The sequence below is a fragment of the Muntiacus reevesi genome, chromosome 4 (genome assembly GCF_963930625.1).
Source record: "Muntiacus reevesi chromosome 4, mMunRee1.1, whole genome shotgun sequence".
In the NCBI taxonomy this organism is placed as follows: domain Eukaryota; kingdom Metazoa; phylum Chordata; class Mammalia; order Artiodactyla; family Cervidae; genus Muntiacus; species Muntiacus reevesi.
The window spans coordinates 142,044,720-142,068,709 of record NC_089252.1 but is presented as its reverse complement, the minus strand read 5'-3'; the positions used below and the strand labels follow the sequence as shown (position 1 = coordinate 142,068,709).

The window sequence follows — 23,990 nt, the reverse complement described above, 5'->3', positions numbered from 1 at the left end:
ATCGGATTCATGGGGTCGCAGAGTCAGACATGACTGAGCGACTGAACTGAACTGAACTGAAATACCCATCGGAATACAATGGGTAATGAAAACTAAACACAAACCCAACTGGCTGTCTTCTGATTTAGTTCTGTGGCCTTTTCTCTCAACCCTTTTCATTATTCTAATTTCGGGAAGCCTAAGTGAGTCTTCTGGGCCATCTTCTTCCACCTTCAGCTCTGACCTCTCCCTTTCTTTGTATTCTTCCCTAACCCTCAAACCCAAAGAGAAGAATTCCTCTCCCTGTTCTCTTAGAGGTGTTAGGATCAGATCTGGTGATCTGATGGGGCTGGGAGATGGGCAGGAGTCAAGCCCTGCTTTCACCCCTTCCATTATCTCTTCCATGTAAGAAAAGGTAACCCCAAAACTAGTCCCACAGTTCCTGGGGGGTCATACTCCTGGTTCCCAGTGGAAAGAAACTGCAAGAAACATTTCCCATCCACCAAGCGGTCTGGTTCCAGGAAAGATCTGGAAAGAGTATGGAGAAGACAGATTCCAGCTCTGATCAGTGGGGGCACCAGGCCGGGTTTATTGCACTTGCAACAGAGTTTAAATAAGTCCCGGGTGTCTGGAGCCGAGGTGAGGGGAGGGTTGGGTAGGGAGAGGAGGGGCAGCGTCAGTGCAGCTGGCGGGCAGAACCCAAACCTGCAGGCCCGGGACAGCAGGCTCCCCCTTTCTGCGGAGGACTGAGAGGGCCTACATCCAGCCAGGGTTAAGGTTCCAGATCTTTTACCATCATGGCCCCTTCAGGGTCCTGGGCAATTCCTGACTTCTCCTGAGTCAGAGGTGGATTTGGTCTCCAGGCCCAGGTCTGGAGCAGGCTCAAATGTCCTGGATCTGCCAAGTTAGGTTACCAACATCTGAGTCTGGGTCCCAGATGAACTTCAGGCTCCAGAGGCCCCAGGTTCGATCTGGCCCTGTGAAAGTTCTGGTTCCCCTTGGAGCTGCTTCTGGGCCAGCGTGGATCCTGGTGTGGGATCTGTCCTGAGCTGGGCCTGGGGTGCCATCCATGGTTAGTGTTCTTTGTTGGCCCACCGGGGTGGGGGCTGTCCAGAGCTGCCATGTCTCGCTCCCCAGGTTCCAGGCTCTTAGCTGGGGGCTTCCTGTGGATCTCTGGCAAGGCCGACAACAGATCTCTGCGGGTTGGAGCTGGACAGGAAGTCCTGGCGCCACATCTGAGCCGGAGAACTGGGATTGGATCCCCTAGTTCTGGTTCCAAGGTGTTTTCAGGAAATTCTCCAAAATGCAAAGGTGGCAGGGAGGCTGGGGCCTCTGTCCCTGGATCTGAGTTCCCTCATCCATGAGGAGGGCATGTGTAAACGAGGGTCCTTCACAGTGCATGGGGGGAGGGGATCCCCAGCTCCTCACCTCCCGGCTCTGGCCCTTCAAGTATGTCTCTGGGCTGGGGAGAGGAGCTTCTCCCTGGCCCTCAGCACCTTCAGGAAGCGCCCAGCCCCCTCCCTGTCAGTAGACTGAGGGTGGGGGGAATGGGCCTTCAAGATTGGGAGGAATCAGGCATCGGAGGTGGCTGGAGGCTTGAGCTGAGCTTTTTCCATGGCGGTGCCATACGGGAGGGAGCGTTTGAAGAATCCGAGCTAATGAGAAGAAAGGAGAGAGAATTGAGTTACTTCTCTGCAGATCTTATTCCAGGAAGGTATGAAGCTGACTTCAGTGCTTCCAATCTCCCCATCTTGCAAAAGTGGCCCAAATTCAGTCTGTGAAGACTACCTCTCCAAGAGGTCTAATGGGCCAGGAGGGCTTAGGCTGGGGTGCTTTGGTGTTGTAAAAATGCCCCCAGTTAAGCCAGGTTTGGCAAACAGATTTGAAGTCTCGCTGCCTAGAAGTGGCTGCCTCTTGAGAAGGATTCTGAGGCTATTGCTAGAGTATGATCAATTAGTGACCGCTACCATGGGTTTCTGGAGCAGGTGACAGACACATATGCCACACACTGGCCACTTGTGAGTCACCTTGATTTTGAAAGTATTGGTAAACTTACCAGCTTGAGTCGAGAGAACTCTAAGCTAGGGGCTGTAGAATGAAAGAAGGGATGGTATAGGCAGTGTCCAGAGGGGATCCATGTGGCTGGAGAACTGGCCTGGAGGCACATACTAGGGAGTATGCTGAGTCAAGGGCAGAACCTGGTGAGAGAAGGCCAAGTCGAGTAGGATGTGGCTGACCTTGTAGAGGATATAGATGAGGAGACCGAGGAGCAGGAGACCGATGAGGATGGCTAAGATAATGATCCAGAGAGGGACTCCGTGGCTGCCTTCTGCCTTGATCCACTGCACAGCCGTGGCCACCTGGGGAGCAAGCCAGGAGAGATCACTGAAAAGCCACTGGTTCTTCCCACCCTACACTTGGCTCCCACTTCCCACTGGACTTAGAAACCCTCTCTCCCTTCCCACTTGAGGCTAACAGAATTCTGAACTTCAAATTTCTAAAATGTGCATTATTGTTTCTTTCGGGCCTTCACACCTTTTCCTCGCCCCAGAAAAGATTCCTTTCCTGACCGGTTAGCCTGGTAGAGCCCAAGGATTCTTCAGCTCTTGCTTAAACATCACTTCTTCCAGAAAGCCTTTCCCAATTCTGCAAGTCTGTGTTCAAGTGTCCCTATGATGTGGTCCCATAAACATGCTGGTCCGTGTCACACTGTCTTCTTACTGCCCTGTCCATCTTATCATTATATTCCCAGGACTTAGCACAGTGCCTGGCCCATAGTAGATGCTCAATCAATGTTTGTTACCATAATCAGGCCAGCCCCCGTCATGTCCCAGTCCTTGTGCCAGGCCCAGAACTCTGTCTTCCTTGGCCCAGCCTGCTGGCCTTAGACTTACCTGCAGCTCCTTTTGGGGAAGCTGGCGAGGCAGGATTTTATAGGGCATCTTCAGGGCTTCATACACGGCCTCACACTGCAGGCTAAATGGCTGGTGCGCCCGCTGTGGGTGGGGGAAAGGTGTTCAGGGTGGCCCGTCTTGGCATCTGGAGGACATAGGGCTCCCCAGTTTCTGGCTCTGGTTATAATCTTTCCCTATTTTGAACTCATTCTCTGAATCTCTGTCTACATTCCTTATAAGAGAAAATAAATATGTAACTAAATAGTTATAACTGAACAGTGGATAATTAGATAACAGCATGTTCAATAGAAAAAAAATTTCTTGATTTTCTTGAGTCATTAATATGGGTTAAGCACCTATGACAATGTTTAGCCCATAGTGTGCATTCAACAAATGACTACCATTTCCTGTTTACACATCTGCTTGCCTCTCCACGATGGATTCATCCTCAGTCTCTGTTTTTCTGTCCTTATTTGCTGGCTAGTCTCCCTCCAGCCCTCCCCTCCTCTGAATGGGCCAGAAAAGGGAAGCTGTCGTTCCCAGTGAGGCCACTAGGTGCCGCCAAGGACACACAGCCCTGTCAAAACAACAGTGAGGGAGGGGAGTGGGGCTGCCTGGGTCCCAGTCACCAAAGCAGATGGCTAGGGCAGTGGGGAAAGCGGGGATCAGTCCAGCAGGCCTGAAGGTCAGGGGTGAGGTGTCAGGACTGAGGTGAGGCTCCCTCACCTGTAGGAAGGTCTTGGCCCAGATGCGGAAATGAAGTTGCAGACTTCGGCTCTCTTGCCGGTGGAGTGGCCCCAGCTCGCAGCGCAGCTTGAAACACTCTGCCTCTGGGCATTTCTGGGGAGAAATAGGAGGCTTGAACCATGACTTCTGCCCTTCTGGTGGCTCTGAGGACCCACGGAAGTATTCAACACTTGGGCACAGACCTCATTCCCAGGACAACTTACCAGAATCTGAGGCCCTGAGGAGGCAGGGCTCCGACCTGTAACATCCCGTCTTTGCAGCCGGTGGTGCTGGGAACCCTCAGGATCCAACTGCAAGAGGAAAGAGACCATTAGCTGACTCTCCCACCTCATTACAGCATCTGAGTCAGCCTGCATCTGGGGTCTGCAGCAGCTTTGACCTGGTCTTCCATCCATGCAACTGACCACCTCCTATGGCAAGGCAGCAAGTTCGTTGTTGAAATACGGAAACGAGTAAGATTTGGTCCCTGGAGTTTAGGAGGAGGTGATGTATCAATAAATAATTAGGGCACTGACTCTGCCTTGAGGCTTTTGCACTGGCTGTTTCCTCTGCTTGGAATACTCTTTCTTGAGTCTTCACAAGCAGTTTCATCCTTATCTTTCATACTCAATTCACCTGTTCCCTCCTCAAGAGGTTTTCCCTGATGATTCAACTCAAACAGGCTCCCAGCTCCACCCCACCCCAGCATGTGAGCACTGCACTTTCATCACTTTTCGATATCTGTTCCTCTCTCTTCTAATTTTTATTGTTTACTGTGTGCACATGCTCAGTTGCTCATTCATGTCCGACTCTTTGTGACCCCATGGACTGTGGCCCACCAGGCTCCTCTGACTATGGGATTTTCCAGGCAAGAAAACTGGAGTGGGTTGTCATTTCCTACTAAAGGGAATCTTCCCAATCCAGGGACAGAACTCTTGTCTCTTGCATCTCCTGCACTGACAGGAAGATTCTTTACCACTGTACCACCTGGGAAGCCTTACTGTTTATCACCCTCCTCTAACTCCATGAGAGTAGGGACCTTGTGAATTTTGGTTACTGTGATATTTCCTGAGCCGGTGACATGGTTCTGTAAAGTCATTCATTTAATTTAAATGTTGTCTATGAATAAAATGAACTTTAAAACAGACACTGGGGTCTAGGGGAGTGGGTCTGAAGAAGGCTTTCCAGAGGGGGTGGTGCTGAGCTGGGTCCTAGGAGTATGCCAGGGCACGGAGTCAGGAAAGGATACTTCAGGCAGAAAGACAGAAGTGCAGTGCTTAAAACAATCTTTTCCCCTCTCATGGCCTCAAGAGGTCTTGTGGGACTTCTGACTGCCTTCCAGTGGCCTAAGTCCTAGCTCCAGGCACATCCTCTTTAGCTCTTCCAGGTCCCTGCAACCTTCCCCAACTACCACCGACTTGGTTCCCCCCACCTCCCGGCCAGTCCCCAGGCCCCTCACCTCCAGGCCCTCTGGGTTGGGGGGGTGACTGGTGGTGCAGTTGCTGAGTCCTGTGACCCTGGTCACGTAGAGGAGCTGCTGGCCATTCAGAGCATGGGGACAGCTGAGCTCCAGCACGCCCTGGCTAATGGAGCTGGGGCCCAGGTTGATGAGCTGAGGAGAGGAAGGCACAGTCATCACAGGAAGGGAGGGAGCGATTCTGCCCTGTTGAGACCCGGATCCCAGTGGCCCACTCTTCCCTGCTCTGAGTCTCAGGAGTGAGGCAGGAAATCAACGGGAGGAGATGAAATCCTTTCCAGCCAACTCTCCTGGAGGTGGCTCCATCCTCCCTTCTAAGTCACTCAGTTGGCCAGTCTCTCACTGATCGGTCCAGGCCTTTACCTCTCCCTTCCCTCTCTTCCCCTCAGCCCCTCAGGCTGGCCCCAGCCATCTGTCACTCATACTGGCTCCTCCTTCCCTGTCATTCATTCTAGCCCCGCCCTCCATTCCCAGCAGCCCACTCACCTCATAGACATGGTGGACAGCTGGGCCCACGTCACCCTCCTCCTGCGGCTGGTCTTGGGGATGCCAGTCGCTCACCAGAAATAGCACTGCCTCAGGCTTGGAGACACTGCAGAGGAGGGTGGTTTAGAGGACTGTGGAAGGGACCCCATTTCATATGCCTTCTTTGGCAGAAGTCGGTCTCCCCTCCCAGAGACGCCCCATTTTGCCCGGGCACTGACCCGTTGAGAGAGACCTGGGCCTGAGCCTCCACCGAGAGCCGGAAGGAAACCACGTCGCTTTGCGAGTTGTTGAGATTCTTGCTGTGGGACGGAGGAGAGACTGATGGTGCTAGAGCCCAGCCAGAAGGTCACCTGCACCAGATTCCGTCCCTGCCCCGCCCCCTCTCTACCTGAGGATCTGGAAGTCAAACTGGATGGTTTTCTTCGTGTCTCTGAGGTGAGGGACGGTGAAGCGAAGGCCACCCCAGAGCTGCGGGACAGGGAGGACGGACAAGCGGGCTGTTAGATCGGGTGTCTGCCACACACCGACTGCAGCCCTCCTTCCCTTCCCCCAGCTCAGCTCGGGGCGAGATGGTCCCAGACTTACATTGGCCCCAGCCTTCATGGGGTTGCCCAGGTCACACACCAGCAGACGACTCTGGTTCACAGCAAAGTAGTCACAGCTCAGGCTGGAGAAGTTCTGGAGGTAGGGTGGGTGCAGATAAGGCTTCAGTGTCCCTCTGGCAGGGTCTCCTCCCAAGCCCCGCCTGTGGGTCCTCACTCACCCCTGGGTGTCTGACGAGTCCTGAGTACTCAGCCTCCGGAGGGGCCGTGACCCAAAGCTCTGCCTCGTAGGCGCCACCCTCACCCACATTCTGGGCGTGAAAAGTGAGGTTCAGAGAATTCTTGTCGCCCAGGTAGACGTGGTTCTGCTCCCTGGAGGGGATACACAGGGGTCAGGGACACTGGGGAATTAATTGCTGAGTCAGACAATGGGCCCTAACAATAATAATATAATAATAATAGACACCGTTCACTGACTTCCAGCTTTAAGGCAGGCATTAGGCTAGATGCTTTATGTAGATTATTTCATTTAATCCTTCCAAAAAGCTAGAGAAATAGATGCTATTATTCTCACTACACAAAGAAGTTGCGTAATTTCCCAAGGTCACACAGCCAGCTGATATGTTCCTCTTCTACTTTTCCACGTGCCAGGTGCTTCCAAGCTCCATGTGTCCTGCTAGGCGACTTCAGCATCTGGAACCCCCCAGCCTGACGTCAGCCTTCACTCACCCAAACACTTCCAGCTGTAGGTCTGGCACACAGATATTGTCTTCTCCACAGTCCAGCAAGATCTGAGCCTGGGGAGCGGGGCAGCCTTGAGAGGGGGAGTTGTGACTGCCTCCCAAGCTGTCGGCTTCCCGCTCCAGGGCCCCGTCCCCAGGGGCCCAGGCCCCTCCCCTCCCGGCCTGTCTCCCCACCCTGCCCTCACCTTGTCCTCTATGCGGCTCTTGCTCTGGTAGTGTAGGACTGGCCGGAGGCCGTGGCTGTCCACTGGGGCTTGAGGGTCCAGGGAGAAATTGAGAGCGATGTGAATCGGGGAGAGTTTATCTCGAAACTCTGACTCGTTCTGGGGCCGGGAGTGGGGGAGGGTTCACAGAGTCAGGGGACACAGGGGACTTGGCGGCCCTGCTCCTCATCCTCTCACATCTCCCTTTGTCCACGCAAGACCCTCAAGAATTTAGGTGTCCAAACGACCGTGCTCATTGCTTCTGAGGCAGCCTGGTTCCCAGCTCCTCGGACAAAAAGGCACCTTTCCCCAGCCTCCCAAAGTCCCAGGACCTTCATTGGAATCTCCCAATCCTCTTCCTTTCAGGAGGGGTCCCCAGTTCTATGTGGCCACCCTCCCCAAGCCAGTCCACACCCCGCCCTCCTGCCCCTACCCTGAGGTAGATCTTCATCTCTCTGCAGTCCTCCCGAGCCCCATTCTGGATGAGCAGGGTCTGGGTCAGGGTGGCCTGTCGGGAGGCCAGGAACAGCGCCCGCCGCACCCCGCCCTTCTGCTTCTGCCAGTCCAACTGGAGCTGCACCGTGAAGCCTGTGGCCACGAATGTACATTAAGGAGCATCTTCCCCTCCCTCCTGATTTATCCAGAGAGAAAAGAGGTCCCCAAGTGCCCAGCCCCTCCACCCCTGCCCCAGTGCCTGAAAGGTTCAGGCAGTCTCCCTCACCGATGGAGTCAGGAACATGTTTTCCAGAAGCATTGAGGCAGAAGCTGAGGTTGATGCTAGAGGACCAAAAGGAAAGCTGGTATATTCAACTGGAACAGGCATTGTATTCTCTGCCTGCCTCCCAGACAGACCTGGACTGGGACAGTCCCATGTGCCCCCTTTCGAAGGCCTGCTCTCCCTCCCCACTTCCAGGCATGGATGAGGTACCCCCAGACTCCATCCCGCAATCTCCCGCCCCCACCCCCCCAACTTACCAAGTCACAGGGTTTCCCTCCAAGCTGCAGCTGTGCTCCTCTGGGTTGAACATGGCGGGAAAGATGGTGAGGGAGGCACTGGCAGACACGATGGGGCGACCCCTACCAAGAGTGAACGTGGGGGTCAAAGAACTAGGGCTCCTCAGGAACCTGGGCACAGGAAGCCGATGCCCAAGCCCCAGGATCCCAGTTTGTACACTTCCCCAAACTCAGCCCTACTGAGAAATCCCCCAGTTCCCATGTCTTCCAGGCTGCCCCCTTCCTGAGTTCATACCTGTATACCACAGCCTTGTCTACACCAAAGGACCCCACAATCAGATCTGCAAGAAATCAAAAGAAACTACCCCTTACAGCAGGCCCCCAAACAGAACTCTTCCCAACCCCTTCTAGCCGCATTGTTCAAGGAGGCTGAAGTGAGGGGCATCGCCACCTGGTGGCACCATGCTAGAACTGCACCCAGGAGCTTAGGCAAATAGGTTAGAGGCTAGGGGGTCTGTGACCAACGAATTCTAAGGTGAAAGGGGTCTCGGGCACCACTCACCAGGGTATCCATTGCCATCTAGATCTCGGCCTCCTCGAAGGGCAGAGCCAAAGAAGTCCGGCGTGTGGCCAGCTGCCCACAAGGGCAGCAGAACCTGGGAAGGCTTAGATGCCAGACCCCCTGGGCCCCCAGGGAATATAAACACCACTCCCTGCCGGTTCTCCCCACCAAAGGCAGCCCCAATGGCTACATCTGCAAGACACACAACACAAACCAGTCAGCAGGCCGGGAGTCCAGGAGTTCAGATCTCTACCACCAGACCCCAGGACCTAGGATCCGATTTTTCCCATCTGTCATTCCCAGTATGCTAAACTCTTCAAGCCCCAAGATCTAGATATTGGGATTAAAATCCTCCAGGAGACGCTGGGGGGTCCTGGTTTTCTTATCTGAGTCACCTCTCCCCAGATCCCTTCTGACTCAGGCCCCTGGCTCCTCCTCAGCCACTGGAGCCCATACGGTGCTCACCATTGTAGCCATCCTGGTCTAGGTCCCCCAGGGGGGTCAGGGAGCTGCCGAACCGGCCAAACTCATCCTGGCCAGTGAGGGTCAGGGTGGGTGTGGGCTCCATGCCAGCCAGGCGCTGCAGGTAGATGTAGACCCTGCCCACCTCCTGCGGCCGCCCATCGGCTGTCCGCTCCATGAGCAGGGGCGCCCCTACCAGCAAGTCGTCCAGCCTGCGGATAGGGGAAACACCAGCATCCTGAGACCATGCCATTCCCCCCACCCCCCTCAGTCCCAGTGCCAGGAAAGCCCAGGCATCCTGGATTCCCGGCTCTTTTCCACCCAGGGGAGAGACCTGAGATCTTCTGGCTTTTGGTGCTCAGCTCTCTCCTTGCCCCTGAGCCGAGGGAATGCAGGCAGAAGGAGAATCCAGGGAGGAACTCTCCTTGTGTTTCTCTGTCCCACCCCCACCCCTCACCCCTGGGGAGGGCACCACTGTGCGTTCTCCACTACTCACCCATCCCCGTTGATGTCTGTGGCAGCCACTGCGTAGCCAAAATAGGAGGCCATCTGGGGAGGCAGACAGAGCGGCAGCAGCGGGTCAGTACCAGGGAGTCAATCAACAAGGGCTGTGGGGGGAAGTCAGGGACTCCAGGGAGCCTGAGAAGTTGGGCTGAGCTTACTGACTCAGGGCCAGGGCTTGGTTGGCAGAGGGTCAAGCTGGGTTGTAGAGGGGGTGTCCTCACCTGTTCCCCTGAAAAGTTGTAGAGGGACCGGATGTCTGAGCCATTAAGGATGGTGACCTGGGGATGAGGAGACATACCCATTGATCCCAGACTTAGATGGATGGAGGACAAATGGGTACAGGATACCCAGGGGCAGTCATTCCTTGGAGACATAGACCACTTGTCCTGTAATTCCCTTCTGTGCTTTGCCTTCACCATAGTCTTATCTCTGTACTGGTAGCCCCATCTCATGGGGACTTCATTATTTTCCTCCATGTCACCTAGCAACCACTACTGACAGATTCCATACTTATCTGTCTGTTGTGCATCTGATCTACCTACTAGAATGTGAGATCATGAAGGCAGGAGCTGTTTTGTTCTTTGCTTTCTCCCGAGAGCTTAAAGTCATGCTTGGTGAGAATAGACACTAATTATTAGCTGAATGATTGAAGCCTCATCCCCCAGCCCTCCCAAACCACATGCACTCATGTCTCCCCCATGTCGCCCCTTAGTGATGGGCGACACTGGTCTCTTGACTCCTCATTCTCTTCCTCAGTCTTGCTGCTGTTCCTCTGGTGTGAGCCCTCCCCAAGGAATGCTGGAGAAAGCCCTGGTCTCCGCCTGCCTCGGACATTCCCTTCCCCTCACTGCCCTTCCCCACGGCACCGAGACTGATCACCCTAGAGCTGGTCTAGGAGGGACACTGCTGGCTTGGAAAATCGTGGTGGTTCCCCGCAGCCATGGCCCAATCTCAGCTTATTGGCTGGTCCTCTGAGGCCCTGGAGAATCTGGACCCAACCTGTCTGTTTTTGCCCAGCCTCTCTTTTTGTGTTTATTTGGCTGCACTGGGTCTTAGTTGTGGCATGCAGGATCTTTAGTTGTGACATAAAGGATATCTAGTTCCCTTATGTTCAGGGACTGAACCCAGATCCCTTGCATTGAAAGCATGGATTCATAACTACTGGAGCACCAAGGAATCCCCCAGTCTCTCTTTAGTCTCTCTATTGTCAGTCAGCCCATGCTGAACTGGCCTGAATTGTTTCCCTTTCCTTCCATGCCCTTCTCATGCTCCGGTCTAGGATGCTGTCTTTCCTCATCTCCTCTGGTCTTTCATAGAACCTTTTCTGATCCATCCCCACCCTAGAAAGGAGGTTATTACTCCCCCTAAACTGCTGTATCATCTTAACCACTTTCCTGAAATTTACGTTAGTGCAGAAAGAATGCTGACTTTGGAATAAAACAGGTCTGGTTTTAAATCTCTATCCAGCCACTTACTAACTGGGTGATCTCAAACAACTTACTTGGTCTCTTCCAGTCTCAGCTTTCTCATGTGTAAAATGTGACTGGTAATATATCCCCCGATAAGCTTGTTGGGAAGAATAGAAATCATGAGTGGACAGCGCCTGATGCACTGAGGGGCTTATGCATAGGAGCTACACGCTAGATTACCATCATATGTGTGTCTTATCTTACATACTTGATTAGAAGCCGTACAAGATGGGGTGTGATGTCTTATTCATCTTCTTATCTCATACCTTGCCCTAATAAATGTTGGTAATTAAACGGACTCCTATGGCATTCTTATCTATACCCTTTTTAAAGCACTCGCCATGGTCTAATAATAACAACTACAGTTGTACCCTGCCTAAGAGTTCACTAAGTACTTTCACATGCCTTATCTCACTTCATCCTTACAAGAGCCTTGTGAGGTCAGAACTATTATTATCCCATTATTCAGAGAAGAGTGAGGCTCAGAGAGGTTAAGCAGACTCAAGATTTTTACAGAATGAAGTGGGATAGGAACAAATCATAGATTCATCCAGAGTTAAGTGCCAGAACTTGAACCCTGGTCTGACCCAAGAGCCTGTGTTCTGATCCACTTTTTGAGCCCTCCCAAATCACCATGCATGGTTCTTTGTGATTAGGCAGGGGAGGGGGGTGAGGGGAGGGAGGGTCAGGCTGGGCCTTACGTAGCCGTAGGTGAGGTTCCCTTTGGGCACACCAGCAACGAAGTCTGGAAAGGGAAGAGAAGGTTGCAGGCTAAGGGCAGGGGAAGGGGAGTCAGACAAAAATGTCTCAGTCCTTGGGGCTCCAGATCTGGGGTCTCCATCTGCCCCCTCCCTTGGCCCCAGACTGGGGATGCACTCACCTTCTCTATCATCACCACTGAATTCACCCACAGCCACAGAGTATCCTGGGGGGCAGGTGGATGGATATTAGGTTTCTTGCTTTGGGGACCCCTCTGTCCTGGCCCATCCTCAATCCCTTCCCCACCCCTACTGAGCCTTCATAGTCAGCCCACACATGACACATAGGGTGCGGGGCTGGGGATGCCTGGGTGGGAGAAGGGAGGTGAGGGGTGAGTGAGGACAGGGGCCCCCCGAGGTTCTCCCCCTGCAGCTCCCACCCCATTTGCTCACTTACCCAGGTAGCTGTCATCATAGATGGAACTGGCCTGGCGAGTCTGCAGCTGCCCCCGAACTGGGTTGATCAGGTACCCGGGATAATAGGATTCTGCAATCTGCTCCTGGGTGGCGGACAGGATCTGGCCTGGAGAAGGCGATAAGGAGTGGATGGCCGAAGGAGGAGGTGGCAGGGAGTGGGGCACTGGGGACTGACTGGGGAGATATTCAGGAGGGAAAGCTTTTGGAGGGTGGTGGGAGAGGACAGGTAAGTCTCAGAGGACAGGAAGAGGAGTATTGGGACAGGGGCAGAGGAAGGAAAGATTGTGATCTTGGGCTGGGAGAGGGATGAGAGGCCGGGTGCGGGAGACAGACGCAGGGACAGCAGAGGAAGGACTCACCTTGCCAGAAATAGCTCCCTGGTCCACCCAGGACCACACGCCCAGTCTGTGCAGGGGAAGAAGTTGAGTCTGCATCTGGTCCTGATTCCCCTGCATCCACCACCCACAGCCAGGCTCCTCCCAGATCCCCTCTCACCTTGGTGAACTCGGCACTGAAGCCCCCTTGGCAGTAACCCTGTCCCGCTTCTTGGCTGAAATCTGCAAGAGGAGAAGGTGGTGGGAAGATGCTCTGCACAGACGGGTCACGCAGGAAAGAGCAGAGAGTTTGGGGAAGGCAGGGGGAGAGGGGGGCCCTAGAAAGGACCTCCCTGGACCAGACAGTGGGCTATCAAGGCTGTTGGGGGTGGGGGATTGTGAGGACTCAGAGAAGGCAGATGCGGGACTCACGCCACCCCTGCCCTACCTGAGCGGCAGGGTGCATACTCCAGAATCCGGGTGAAGTTGTCTGTGGAGAGGTAACAGGTGCCCACGGGGTCACTCTGCGGCTCCTTCTCGGTGCGCCAGCTGTAGAGGGGAGCACAGGCCTGGGAGGGCCCAGGAGGAGGAGGCGCCAGGTTTAGTCCAACAGGGCCTCTCTTCCCTCCCTCCTCACTGTGCTGTTATCCCCAACTGCTACCCCTCCTGCCCATCGTGGCCCTCACCAAGATGGAGGAGCCATGGGCTCGCACTGTCGCTCCAAACCACTGCAGGGACTTGTACTCCACAGGCTCCTCTCCCTCTGGGCTGGACGTTGAGGACTCCAAGATCCGAGAGCCTTGGGGAAGTGAGAAAGTGGGGTCATGCCAGCCGTGGGCAGCCAAGCCTTAGAGCAGCCCATGCCCTCAGCCTGGGGGTACCTCGGCACATCCAAGCCCTGAGCCCATGACTCATGGGGCGGAAAGTGAGGAAGGGTCTTGACAATCTGCTTGTTGTGGCCTGACTCATCTTCTGCTGCGTGTGTGCACATATACCCATGTGTGCACATAGGCACATGTGCACACACACAGAACCTGGGGTTTCTAGAGCTGCAGTCCCCTGATGTGCTTGCCTCCTTACCCAGCTGGGACAAGGATGCTGAGATAAGGTGGGGAGGAATGGCTATTTCCTGAGAGGGCAACCCTCTGGGTGCACTTCTGTCTACACCTGGGCTTGTGTCTTAGCACCTGTTCTATGTCCTTGACCTTTCTTACACCTCTGGATCTCTGCCCTATGTCTGTGTGTGTGTTCATGCATCTGTCTGTCTCTATCCTTCCAAGCCCTCTCTGCCTTTCTTTTTTTTTTCCTCTCTGCCTTTCTTATTCCTTTGCTCCTCACCTGTCTTTCAGATTAAAAAAATAATAATAATCAGGGACTTCCCTGGTGGTTCAGTGGTTAAGAATCCATTTTACAATGCAGGGGACATGGGTTCCATCCCTGGTCAGGGAACTAAGATCTCACACATTTCAGAGCAACTAAGCCTGTGCACCACAACTAGAGTGTCTGTGTACCTCAATGAAAGATCTACCCGAATGCCACGACTAAGACTGGATGCAGCCACATAAATATACTTAAAAAAAAAAAAATTGGTTTTGTGCTCTTACACCACCCCTCCCTCACTGTCTCTCTTTTCATGCTCTCCTCTTTTGTCCCCTCACCCCAGTTGATCTATGGAGTCAGACTGCTCAAGTTCATATCCACGCTCCACCTCTTATTAGCTGTGTGACCTTAGACAAGTTACTTAACCCATTTCCTATAAAATGGGGATAATCATACCTCATGCCCTCCTTCAAAGGATGAAGTGCATTAATATGTGTAAAGTGCCGACAACAGTGTCCAGTGCATAGCAAGTGCTCTTCGAGTGCTAGCTCAGCCTGTCTCCCTTGGTCCATCTCTGCATCTACTTAGGACCTTAAGCTCCTTGAGGTCGGTGGCTTAATCATGTTTCAATCCCCTGCAGCACACAGCACAGAGCCTGGCACCCATTATCACTTAGTCAGTGCTTAGTTAAAAGAATTGGAATAGGTTCTGTGACTCTCCCTGTCTTTGTCTGTGTTACTGCCCTGGCCTCCCAGAGTGTGGGTGATTCAGGGAAAATGAGAGCCACATGTTTCTGAATCATGCCCGCCCTCCTTGGGCTGGGCTGGACTGGGAACGTGGTGTGAGTGCCACGGGGAGCCGCCGCACCGCTGCGGCGCTGAGCTGGAGTCCCAGAGCCCGGGAGCACGTGGCCCTGGAACTGGTTAGGCTCCGCCCCGCGCTCCAGATCCCGCCCGGGCCCCGCCCCCCAGCCTCAGTCCCACCCTTTAGCCCCTCCCCGACCAGCGAAGCGGGTTACCTTTGCTGTCAAATTCAATGGGGGTGCACTGCGTCGGGCTGGTGCCCCAGGGACAGAGGTAGACGGCACCGCCCTGCAGCACTCCCGGCTGGCTGGTGTTAGCCTTGGGCGCCCCCACCAGCACGCTGACCCTGCGGAAGGGAAAGGAGAGGCATTTCAGGGGGGCTCCTAACTCTTCTGCAGTCTCCCCAGGCGGGGAGGGGCTGGCTGGGGGTGGGATAGATGCCCCCCGAGTTGTATTTATATCTCAGAAGATGCCACGGATGCCAGAGGCACAGGCTGGAGTCAGGCGGTCCCCATGTGCCGCTGTCACTAACACAGCCCCTCCTCCCCCTCCCTTTCCCACCTTCCCCTGTCATTAGAAGGAGGAACCAGAGTCAATTCTAGGAAGGGGTTGGGGCCAGAGGGCCTGGACCCCAACTTCCCCATCTCCCCTATGGACCTGCGAAGACTGGAGGTGCAGCCCCTGGAACCCCAGGGTCCTTTTACCTACCCTCTGCTCCCAAGCCAAAGCCCTTCTCTGGGCAAGACCCAGGCGTCCGGCTGCCCGGCCCTGGGGTGTGTAGGAGGAAAATGTGAGACTTGGAAATCAGGCAGTAGAAGTAGAGAGAGGCCCTGGAGGATGGTGAAAACAGACTGTTCCCCGGGGCCTGGGCCTGCCCTAACCATGGTCTCTGGTGGGACCCTCCCATCCTGGCTGGATCTCTGTCTCAGCCTCTTAACACCTTTCCCATACACCATCCCTCAAGTCTGAATTCAGATCTCAGTCTGCTGGGTCTTAGTTCTGGACATGGTTACTCATCTCCCCTGAGATGAGAAGGTTGCCTTTGCTGGGGGTCCTCTGTAATGGGGTGGTGTGAGGGAAGGTCCTAGGTAATCTTCCTGCCTCTGGCTCTGCCTCTATCACTCCTGGGTCCTTAGCCTCCAAGGCCTCAGTGCAGCTGGCAGCCCTCTGGGCTTTCTACTCGAGTCTCCCATGAGGACTGCATCTGGCAGCCAGGGCAACTGACCCAGTGTCCCTGCCAGCCTTGGCCTCTGCTCTCCTCCTGTATCTGCCTCTGGCGTTGCTTCTCAGTCTGTTCCTCTGCCCTATGACTGCTTGTTCTCTTGGTTTTAGTTTTAGGTCTGTCCCCCTCTGTCTTTCTCTCTATCTCACATCTTGGCGTTCTCTATCTCTGTTGGATTCCAACCCCTTTCAGCTCTCAGCACCCCCAGCACCCACCCTTTTCTTGATATTTGGATCCCTTCATCAGCCTTTCTTACCAGGAGTCCCCAAGTCTGAGATTATGATAGAGATCACAAAATCAGGGGTGTGTGAGACAGGGGGATGGGATGGGAGACAGGATGGGTGGGGGAGGGATGAAGGGGTGGTGTCCAAGAGGAATAGGAATGGGAACACCAGAGGGAGCGGCTCCAAGGGACTGAAGTGAGGGTGGCTGGACCACAGGATGAGGACAGAGGAGGGAGAAGAAAGGGTCCAGAAGAACAGGAGAGGAGGCCCAGAGTGAGAGTTCCTGGAGTGATGGGGGGTGGGGTGCCAGCCTCGGTTACCCTGGGGACAGGAAATGTTTACTGCCTGTGGCTTCCTGTCTGTTTCCAACCTCTCACTTCTCCGTTTGTCTCCCACCCGCCTGCTGGGCCCCACCTCTCTCACTTAGGCGGTACAGCTAGTTGGGGGTGGGTGGGAGCTGCCTACTCAGAGGCACAGTGACCCGGTTGCCTGCCAGGCCTAGTAGGTGAGGTTGGTGTTGGGGAGAGATTGCCTTGCCTGGGGCTAGGGGAGGAGAGAGGGGTGCAACCCTCCATAGTAGAGGCAGCCCCAGAAAACAGCAGTGGTGCAGGAGTTCTGGGGTCGGGCACTAGCTCAGTGGAGACTTGGGAATACCTGCTTCCTCTGGGTGAAGAGGTTGCGATGGTTACCTCAAAGTCTTCTGGAGCTCTGATACTCTTCCAGGCCTTGGCCAAGAGACCCTACTCCCACTCTTGATTCTCCCACCACTTCCCTGGGTGGGGGAAGCAAAGCCTGAGTGTTCCTGGGTTGGCCTGAGGAAGTTTGTGGCGGGGCGGGAAGGTGTGAGAGGGGCCTTACAAGGTTTATAAATCCCATAGGCTTGTGCGACAGGGGCCTAGGCTGTGGCCGAGTGAAGGTTCAAGAGGTCTGGCACGCAGGCAAAGGACACAGATCCCGACCCAGACCTGCCCTGTGCCTCCTGTGGCTTACAACTGAGGATGCAGTGGTCCTTCCTTCCCAGCTCCTCCAAGTCCAGTAAATAGTGCCCTCCCCCATTGCCAAGCAAGGCACCCGGTGTCTGGGGTGGCACCTCACATAGCTTATCCTTATTCTCCCACTCCTAGTTCCTGCTTCCTAAATCCTACAGCAGATGGATCCTACTAAGGGTCCAAGAAGGTAACAACGGAGGGTCCTTGGGCTATTTTCATTATTTCAGAAAGCCTAACGGAAATCATGCATTTACCTGATAAGGCAGCCCGGGCTAATTAAAACCTCAAGTGTATTTGCTTTGGGCTGTAATTATATCAACTCCTGTGGGGAACCTGGTTATCTCATATTGGTCAGAAGCTCTGATTGGCAGCTATGGATGTCTTCTTGTTCTAAATTCTAGTTGATAAAAAACAGGAAAAAGGAATTAATTATTCCTTCCTCAGCGCAGCGTGGCAGATAAACTCCAAACTATGGAGACCAAGGGAAGAAGTAATTGCCATAATTTATCCTGAAACCTCAGAACCCTGGTATTCTAGAGTTGGTTCTTGGAGACACAGGCTGCACCAGCGGGAGGGCACCAAGGAGGGCATCTCTGGGATTGAAGACTTTCTTGTAGAAGCCTCAGGGCTTACCACATGGAGTAAGCAGAAGCCAGTTTGGTCCTGACACTGCTCCCCTTCTTCTTTCAGAGCGCTCTCTTGTCTCTGTTTTATGTAGAATGCCCCCGTAAAATGTCATTTGAATTAGAAAGAAAAAGAAAGGAAGGAAGGAAGGAAGAAAAGAAAAAAGAAGGAAGATGGAAAAGAAGAAAGAAAACTTTAACAAAAAATACAGCTTATCCAGTCCCACGTCAGTCCCATTGTACAGAGGGGGAAACTGAGTCCCAGAGAACTTAAGTCACATGTCCAGGATCACTCAGAATCTTTTCCAATGGACGAGCCAGAAGCCGGGAGTCCTGTTACCTGGTCTACCCTGTTGCCAGTTTGTCCCCTCCTCTCCACTATCTCGCCAGTCAGGCTTCTGATTAACCAAGTTCCTGTTCAATACATGGTTACTGTTTGACTCTGATGGCCTAACAAGGTCGGGGGTGGAGGGTAGCAAACGGACCAGACTCAGCTCCTGCAGGTCCTACAGCAGCCCTGGCCAGGCCAGAGGAAACACCTGGTTCTGGGTCCCCCAGCGTCCTCTCCAGGGAGATGCCTGGCTGGCTGAGGAGGAGGAACTGCCTCTACTTGTGGCAGTACTACAAAGGGCTGAGGAGGTAGGCTAAGGCTGGGGCACCTTTTAAGCGCACGTCTTAGGCCAAGGTACTGACTTCCCCTTTCCAAGACTTGAATCCTCTGCCTGTAAGATGATGGGTTGTCCTTGGACAGTCTCTAAACAAACTTCTAGTTCTAACCTCCTATGACTCCTGAAGCTTCAGTTCATATATATATACACACAATGGGGACAATAAAGCTTCATCTGTCTAAGGCAAGGATTTTTGTAATGATCCAACAGAAAAATTGGTAGAAAATGCAAATAAATGTCATGCTATAAGCAAATACTAAAAGCAAGTAAGAAATGGTGAAAAACTTAGACAAAGCACTAGGTGGTGTCTAGGGAGGAGGGAACCAGAAACAAAATAGGTACCTCATAAAGTCATGCCTCCCATGTACACTGATCACCCTCTGTGGACCAGGTCCCTTTATATATACTGTCTCAATTAGTCCTCAGAATAGCCTCATAGGTAGGTGTCTGATTTTCAGGAGAAGATCAGGTTCCAAGACTGAAGTCTTAAGTAGCTCACCCCAGGTCACACAAAGAACAAGTAAGAGGTGGGGCCTGGACGCACACCCAGCTCAACCTGACTTAAAGCCTGGCCCTTCCCTACCGTGGAACTCCTCTGTGGAACTTCTCTTGGTGCTTACCCTGCCCTCTGATGCTGTTTCAGTTTCCACCAAGAGAGGTGAGGGAGGGGGCCAAGAACACCGAGGCCCTCCCTCTCCAGCCGTGGCCCCAGGTGAGGGGCTCTGCTTGTCCCCTGCAGGGAGGAGGGCTTGGAGGCCCAGCTGTAGTGGGGAGGGAGGTCACTGGGGAGGTGGAATGTTCCGCGTCCTATTCTAAGAGAGCTTTGTACAGAGAAAACTGAGAGGGGGAGGTGTGCAAGCTGGACACCTGGGTTCTCTTGGGAGGAGAGATGAGCAGAAGGTGGGGGGGGTTGAGAATGCTGGGTCCTGCTCTAGAAAAGGGCTTTGGGGACTACAGGATCAGGCCAGGGGCCAAACAGACACCTAGGGACCCAGAATGTATGAAAGTCCAGATGTTTCAGAGGCGTGTTTTAAAAGGGAGATGACACTCTTGTTAGGTGGGGGTTGGGTAAGAGGAAGGTAAAGAGCCAGATAACTGACCCCAGCCCCCCTGGTGCCCTGATGTGGGGAAGGATCCCATCCCCTCCCTCCCTCTTCTCTACTCCATTAGGGTTGTGGTAAGCAGTTTGAGGGGGCCTGGGGGAGGCCAGGCCTGGCAGAGACTCCAGGCCAGGGTGATGCAATGGGGTTTGGGCAAGAGGCCAGGGGGGTGGGGTGGGGGTTGGGTGGGGACCTTGAATAGTCCAGAACCAACAGCTGGAACCTAACCATCTTTCTTTTTCCCCATCCTCAGGTCCTCCAGACAAAGGAGAAATTTGTCCCTGTACCCAAGTGGAATTACCTAGATTAACCCCTTTTCTCCAAAGAGAAAGGAAATGAGTAGATACCAGCTAACTGTATGTGTAAAAACAGCTCACCTCTGACAGAGAGTCTATCAAACCTGGATACCAGGGGTGGCTGTGGTGGTGGTGAAGGCCAGTGGTGAGGGGCGATGGTGAGGAGCAGTGGGGGGCTCAGAGCCCAGAGATGTACAAAGAGGACTCCTCCAGAGGTCAAGGATCAGTCACCTGGCACCCGGGAGTCCCTGTCCCAGACCGGGGGCAGCTTCCTTCTCCTCTTACTACTCCTCACTCCCCACATTTAAGCAAACACCGTTGTTTTCATGTTGCCTGGCTTGTCTCCCCAAGCCTGTGGGCTCCCCGTCTTCCTGGCACACAGGATCCAGGCTGCTTGTTACCCCGCTGAGTTGGGAACCGGGATCCTCCTTGGAGACTTTCCGGTTTCTGAGGTCCTGTGTTCTGACACTCTTGGGCCCTCGGAGCCCACGTCTCCTCAGCTTCCGACCCCAGCCCCAGAAGTCCCGGTCTCAGTTCAGCTCCAGCCGACTAGCTACAGGAAATCAGCTTTTCTCTTCCTCCCAAGAGCTAGAGGAAGAGGGAAACCGCCCACCCCCCTTCACGCGCGCACACACACCCCTCCCGACACATCCCAGTACCCGCCCTTGGCTGAGCCAGCCCCCAGCCCCAGTCCCCCCCAGGACCAGAGTCCCGGGACTCTCCCAACTTCCCGGATCCCCGCGTCTGAACAGAGATGCGGTGGGGGGTGGCGGGCAGAGTAGGAGACCGAGGAGGAAGGGGAGGGAGCCGCCATCCCCCTCCCGGGTCTTTCCCAGTCTGAGTTGAGGGGGGAGGGGAGGGTGAGGCTGGCCCCCATTTAACCTCCGGGACCCTTTCAGCCTCCGACTTCCTTCTTACTACACACACACACACACACCACACAGCTCATTCTGCTTCGACAAGTCCTCTCTGAGCACAATGGCCCTCGGGGGTCCCGGGGTTCCCCAATGCGCCAAAAAGCCTCCTGGCCTCCGCGCCCCCTCTCCGTCCCCACCCGCCTCCCGTCCCCGCGGTTCTCCAGTCTCAAACAGAGACCCTCTGCTCTCCTTTCCCGCGCCCTTCTCTCTCTTGGCCGCAAGACCCCTGCCCAGACTTCTCCAGCTTGCAGCTTCGTGTCCTCTCCCCACCCCACACATGTTTCTCCGCTGATCGCTCTAACTCCTGCCCCCCCCACCACGCCGGCCACTGTCCCCTCCCTACTCCAGCGCGGGCCCCCAACTTTAGCGCGGGCCCCCGACTCCAGCCCCAGTTCTTCCAAACTCCGCCTCCCAAACTCAAGCCTCGGTCCCCTCCAGACTCCAGCCGCGCCCCCAGTCTCTAGGCGCGCACCCCCGCCCTCCGCCAGCTCGCCGCCAACCCTCCTCAACTCACCCGTCCGTCCCCGGCCGGTAAAACTCCACCGAGAAGCCGAAGAAGGAGCCCGGGGGCCCGGAGAGCACTGCCGGGGCCTCCGCGTCTAAATTGAAGCCCCCGACCCGGGGCGGCGGCGGCAGCAGCAGCAGTAGCAGCAGCGGCAACAACGGCAGCAGCCGGGGTCCGCGCCGGGCGCCCCGGCGCAGCTGCACGGCGTGGAGAGGGGACCCTGGCGTCCGGCTCCCCATAGCGCCCGCTCTTCCCTGTCCTGGGGCCACCGACCCGGAGCCGCTTCCTAAACCTCCCAGAGGCGAATGACTCAACGCGGGGAGGAGTTTGCCAAACTCCCGGCTGAGCCCTCCCCCCGCCTGCCGGGGGGGCGGGCGGGGGGGCATTCCTGGGTCCCTGGAACGCTGAGCCCGCGCCCCCCACCCCGAAGGGGCGTGGGGGGGCCGCACCTCTCCACTTCCCTCGTCCCAGCCCCAGCTGGAGGCCGGTTGTCTGGACTGGGTCAGACTGGGCGGGTTTGGGCTCTCCCCCTCCTTCTCTCTGCTTCCCCCTCCTTCCTCTCGCATCCTTTCCAGATGTACAACGTAAACGCTCGGAAAAGGAGTCGGAAAAAGGGAGTGGAGAATTTCCTAATGAGGAAAGGAATCACCTCTGGAGGGCGGAGGGAGTGTGAAATATGTGTGTGGGGTCTCCCCCACTAATTCAGGGAGGAGACTCCGGGGTCTAAAGAGAGAGGAGACACCTCTGGCAGCTGGCCAACTGGGATTCCCCCTTGCCTTCCGGGGCCACGGGGTGCCTGGGTCCCAGCCAGCTGGATTTGGGACTCAGGAGTTGAGGTACAAAATGCTCCCAGTCAGCCTGATCTGACAGAGGACTTACACTCCTCTCCGCTCCCCGCGCCCCACCCCCAAGTTGCTAGAATTGAAAACCCAGGAGTCCAGCAGTTTGCGGTTATTCACCAGGAGATTACTGGTCCAAGCCTCCCCCTTTTTGGTTGTAAGAGTCCCTTCCTAGAATCTGAAGGTTGACCAAGAGCCTGGTAGTGGTGGAGAAGGGGTTGCTTTGGCCCCTCTGTGTCTTCTTGATTAAACTGGCTTGACTGCTACCAACCTGGAGAATTGTAGGAAGGGATGGGGTCGGGGTGGGGGTAACGGTGGGGGGGTAGTGTTTTGCAAAGGGGCTCAACATTTGGCGTCTATTGCTGTTATGCCCTGGGAGCTGGAACCCAGGACCCCATTCTGCCAAGATTCCCTCTGAATGTAGAGGAAGCGACTGTAGCTGGAGAAGGCAGTGACCCCCCTGCCAACCCCTTCCCCCAGTCCTGGCTCTGTGTGATGAGATCACCTTTCAGAATTCTAGTCTTTATCTCAGTCTGGGGGAGGGGGACCAAGGGGCCTAGATTCTCTCCTAACCTCCTCTCCTTTCCAGCCCTCTTCCTGTCTTTTTCCTGCAGGACTCCACCTCTTCCAGAATAATATGCACCCCCTCCCCCTCGGAACTCTGACCCTTCTCTTCCCCATTCTGGCTTGGGGGACTCAGAATACAAGTGCCGAGAATCAATGCTTTTTCCTTTGCTAAGAGTCTCCTCCTCAAACTCCACTTCCTGTCCCAGAGCACCCAGCTGTTTTTTTAAAAGCCCCTCTCCAGAGTCAGCTGCAGCCCAAGGGAGAGGCCAGCTGGTCAGACTGTGGGGTGATGCTGGCTCTGGTCCCGCTCTCACATCTGCAGGTCCTGACCCTCTCTTAGGCGAGGAACCCAAAGAATCTCCCAGTCAGGATCTTACAGCCCAGCATTACCGCGAAGGTAACCTCTAGGTGAAAACTACTCAAGCCAAAGGCTGAGACCCTCTCTGGGAGGAGACACGTTGAAGCCTGACTGTGTATAACCCAGCAGAGCACGTGTGTGTGAACCCAACTCGTTCCTTTTTCAGCCCAGGCGCAAGCTCTCCAGATTTTCCCAGGGTCTGGGAGCTTGGGTTGGGGATGGGGAGGGGTACAGGGAGGGAGGTGTGTGACTCAGCTCCTCCCAGGAGCCTTGGTGAGGGACAGGGGACATAGCGTCCTGCCCCAGTCCTCCTCCCCACTCCACCCCCCCAGCTTGGCCAAGTCAAACAGGCCCCCTCCCTGCGTCCATTCCCTGCTCCTGTTTACACCGGGAGCCCCTTAGTCATTCTCTGGCTGGCTTTTCTCCTCTCCCCAATATCCCTCCTCTCTTGGCTCTCTCTGCCCTTATAAGTCCTCTCCCAGTGGCCCCAACACCTCCTGCCTTTCCTCTCACCATGCCTGACTCTGCCTGGTCCTCCCTTCCTCTGCCCTGGGTCAGGCCTGCACTTGGGGTCCCCTCCTAGTTGGAGCTGCTTCAGCGTAGCCCTCAAGGTCTGGTAGCTTGCTTAGAAAGTTCAGCCAAGAGGGGTTCCCTAGGGGTCATCAGCCCAACCCTCTCCTTCAGAAGAGGAAATGGGTGTAGAGAAATGAAGAGACTTGTCCAAGGCCATGTGGCTAGCCAGTGAGTTAGTGGTGAGTCTAGAACCTAAGTGTTTCGACTCTAAATCCAGTGATGTCTCCTCCTAGCCCACTGCCCGCTAAATGCTCTGGCTCATGTCAACTTTTTCTCTGTGTATCTCTCAGCTTGTGTCTGACCAGACGGTGTGTCTCCAGGTGTCTCTGTTTCCTCTCTCAAATCTGACCTCCCTGGTACCCTCTGTCCCTTCATTGCTCAGCAAGAATGATTTGCTGTGATGACTGATTATTATTAATCACGGTTTGCTTGACAGAGGGGCAGAGAGGGTGAAGGGCAAGGACAGGACACTCACCAGACTCCTGCTGTCACCAGC

General features: G+C 54.9%; 1 protein-coding gene across 1 annotated transcript; it reads right to left on the bottom strand.

Moving 5' to 3' along the window:
* Window positions 1-539: 539 nt before the first annotated feature.
* Window positions 540-21,549, bottom strand: ITGA5 (integrin subunit alpha 5). The gene is made up of 30 exons (XM_065934241.1): window positions 21,167-21,549; window positions 14,829-14,959; window positions 13,177-13,289; window positions 12,939-13,059; window positions 12,672-12,733; window positions 12,536-12,581; window positions 12,157-12,282; window positions 11,882-11,926; window positions 11,703-11,746; window positions 9,754-9,810; window positions 9,525-9,577; window positions 9,032-9,240; window positions 8,567-8,758; window positions 8,300-8,345; window positions 8,026-8,127; window positions 7,772-7,827; window positions 7,484-7,638; window positions 7,033-7,170; window positions 6,834-6,901; window positions 6,326-6,476; window positions 6,148-6,240; window positions 5,951-6,030; window positions 5,781-5,861; window positions 5,563-5,668; window positions 5,059-5,211; window positions 3,824-3,910; window positions 3,600-3,713; window positions 2,874-2,975; window positions 2,217-2,339; window positions 540-1,634 (listed from the first exon to the last, which is right to left on the bottom strand). The coding sequence occupies exons 1-30, from the start codon at window positions 21,541-21,543 to the stop codon at window positions 1,551-1,553; spliced, it is 3,315 nt and encodes a 1,104-aa protein (XP_065790313.1). The 5' UTR covers window positions 21,544-21,549; the 3' UTR covers window positions 540-1,550.
* Between the last annotated feature and the right edge of the window lie 2,441 nt (window positions 21,550-23,990).